This window comes from Tupaia chinensis, unplaced genomic scaffold (genome assembly GCF_000334495.1).
Source record: "Tupaia chinensis unplaced genomic scaffold, TupChi_1.0 Scaffold000362_1, whole genome shotgun sequence".
Taxonomy (NCBI): Eukaryota; Metazoa; Chordata; class Mammalia; order Scandentia; family Tupaiidae; genus Tupaia; species Tupaia belangeri.
The window spans coordinates 2,678,008-2,679,217 of NW_006159859.1; the positions used below are offsets into that span (position 1 = coordinate 2,678,008).

A 1,210-nucleotide genomic window follows, 5' to 3' on the forward strand; every position below is an offset into this window, starting at 1 on the left:
TCTACTTGGGATATTCATGTCTGGGGCTAGTGCTTAATTGCTTCTAAAAACAGCTTACTGATTTGAGGCACTGGCGAATAATTAGCTTTTCTGGAGTTACTTTCTATGTTTACCTGTTTCTGGATATAATTAGCTGTTCCAAAAGATTTAGCCAGAGTAGAACATTTGAAAGACTCTAACATGGGGATAACCCAAAGAAAATATTATTTTTTGGCCTTAAAATGAAACTTTCTCCTACTTGTATATATATATATATTTTTTTTTTATTGAAGCAGTGATTTTTAAAACAAAGAAAGCAGAACTAGAACATCTTAAATTTTTAATCCTTTCTTTACAGGTTACCTAGACCACTTTTGATTAAGAAAACTGTAGAAAGTTAGTAACTGCCACAAGCGAATGCCAGGCGGTGGCCCATGTCAATTTTCCAGAGTCCTGCTTTGCGGGGTGTCTGATGCACTGCTCGGGGTCTCTGCTCACACTTGCTGGGATCTATCATGGCAGATTTTACTCCACAGGTCGCTTTTCCCCATATTTCTTTGTAAACTCTTCAGCGTTCTTACAGAATTTTTTACGGTCCTTAGAGTATTCTTCAGCTAGGTCAGCCCGGAGGGGGTGCTCAGGCTGGGGGTCGTTCACCAGTGCTATGAGGGACTGGATTACTTGGTCAGTTTTGGTGGCTGGCTTCCAGTTTTCAGTACTAATTACTGGCAGACAGACCTGCCCCTTTTCATCGATGTTCGGGTGATAGATCTTTGTTTTAAATGTGATCTTCGGTGGTTTGAATGGGTACTCTGCTGGAAAGTTGATTTTGATTCTGAAGACCCCCTTGTCATATGGAGGGTTGTCAGGAACAATAAGCTTTTGCCAAGTCAATAAATTAGCTTCATCAACCTGGATGTTACGAAAGTTTTTCATTCCACATTTGTGGATTTCTTTAAGCTCCTTCATCAGCCTCCTGCTGGCTGCCATCTTGGATCTGGTGCTGCTGCTTCCTACTTGTATATTTTTAAAAGAATTATTTTATTTCACTTTATTTATTATTTACTGAAACAGAGTGAGAGCGAGACAGAGAGAGAGAAAGAAAGCAAAAAACCAAGCTGCCAGATCTGGGACTTGAACCACAGTCAGCCATGTGGGAGTCCAGTGCCTTTAACTATCACACCGCCAGGCACTGGACTCCCACATGGCTGACTGTGGCCCCTCCTATGTG

At 41.3% G+C, this 1,210-nt stretch overlaps 1 protein-coding gene across 1 annotated transcript; it reads right to left on the reverse strand.

Annotated features, from left to right (window-relative positions):
* Window positions 1-488: 488 nt before the first annotated feature.
* On the reverse strand, window positions 489-969 carry LOC102470302 (ubiquitin-conjugating enzyme E2 L3). The gene has a single exon (XM_014589593.2). It carries the CDS (start codon window positions 967-969, stop codon window positions 505-507), a length of 465 nt encoding a protein of 154 aa, XP_014445079.1. The 3' UTR covers window positions 489-504.
* Between the last annotated feature and the right edge of the window lie 241 nt (window positions 970-1,210).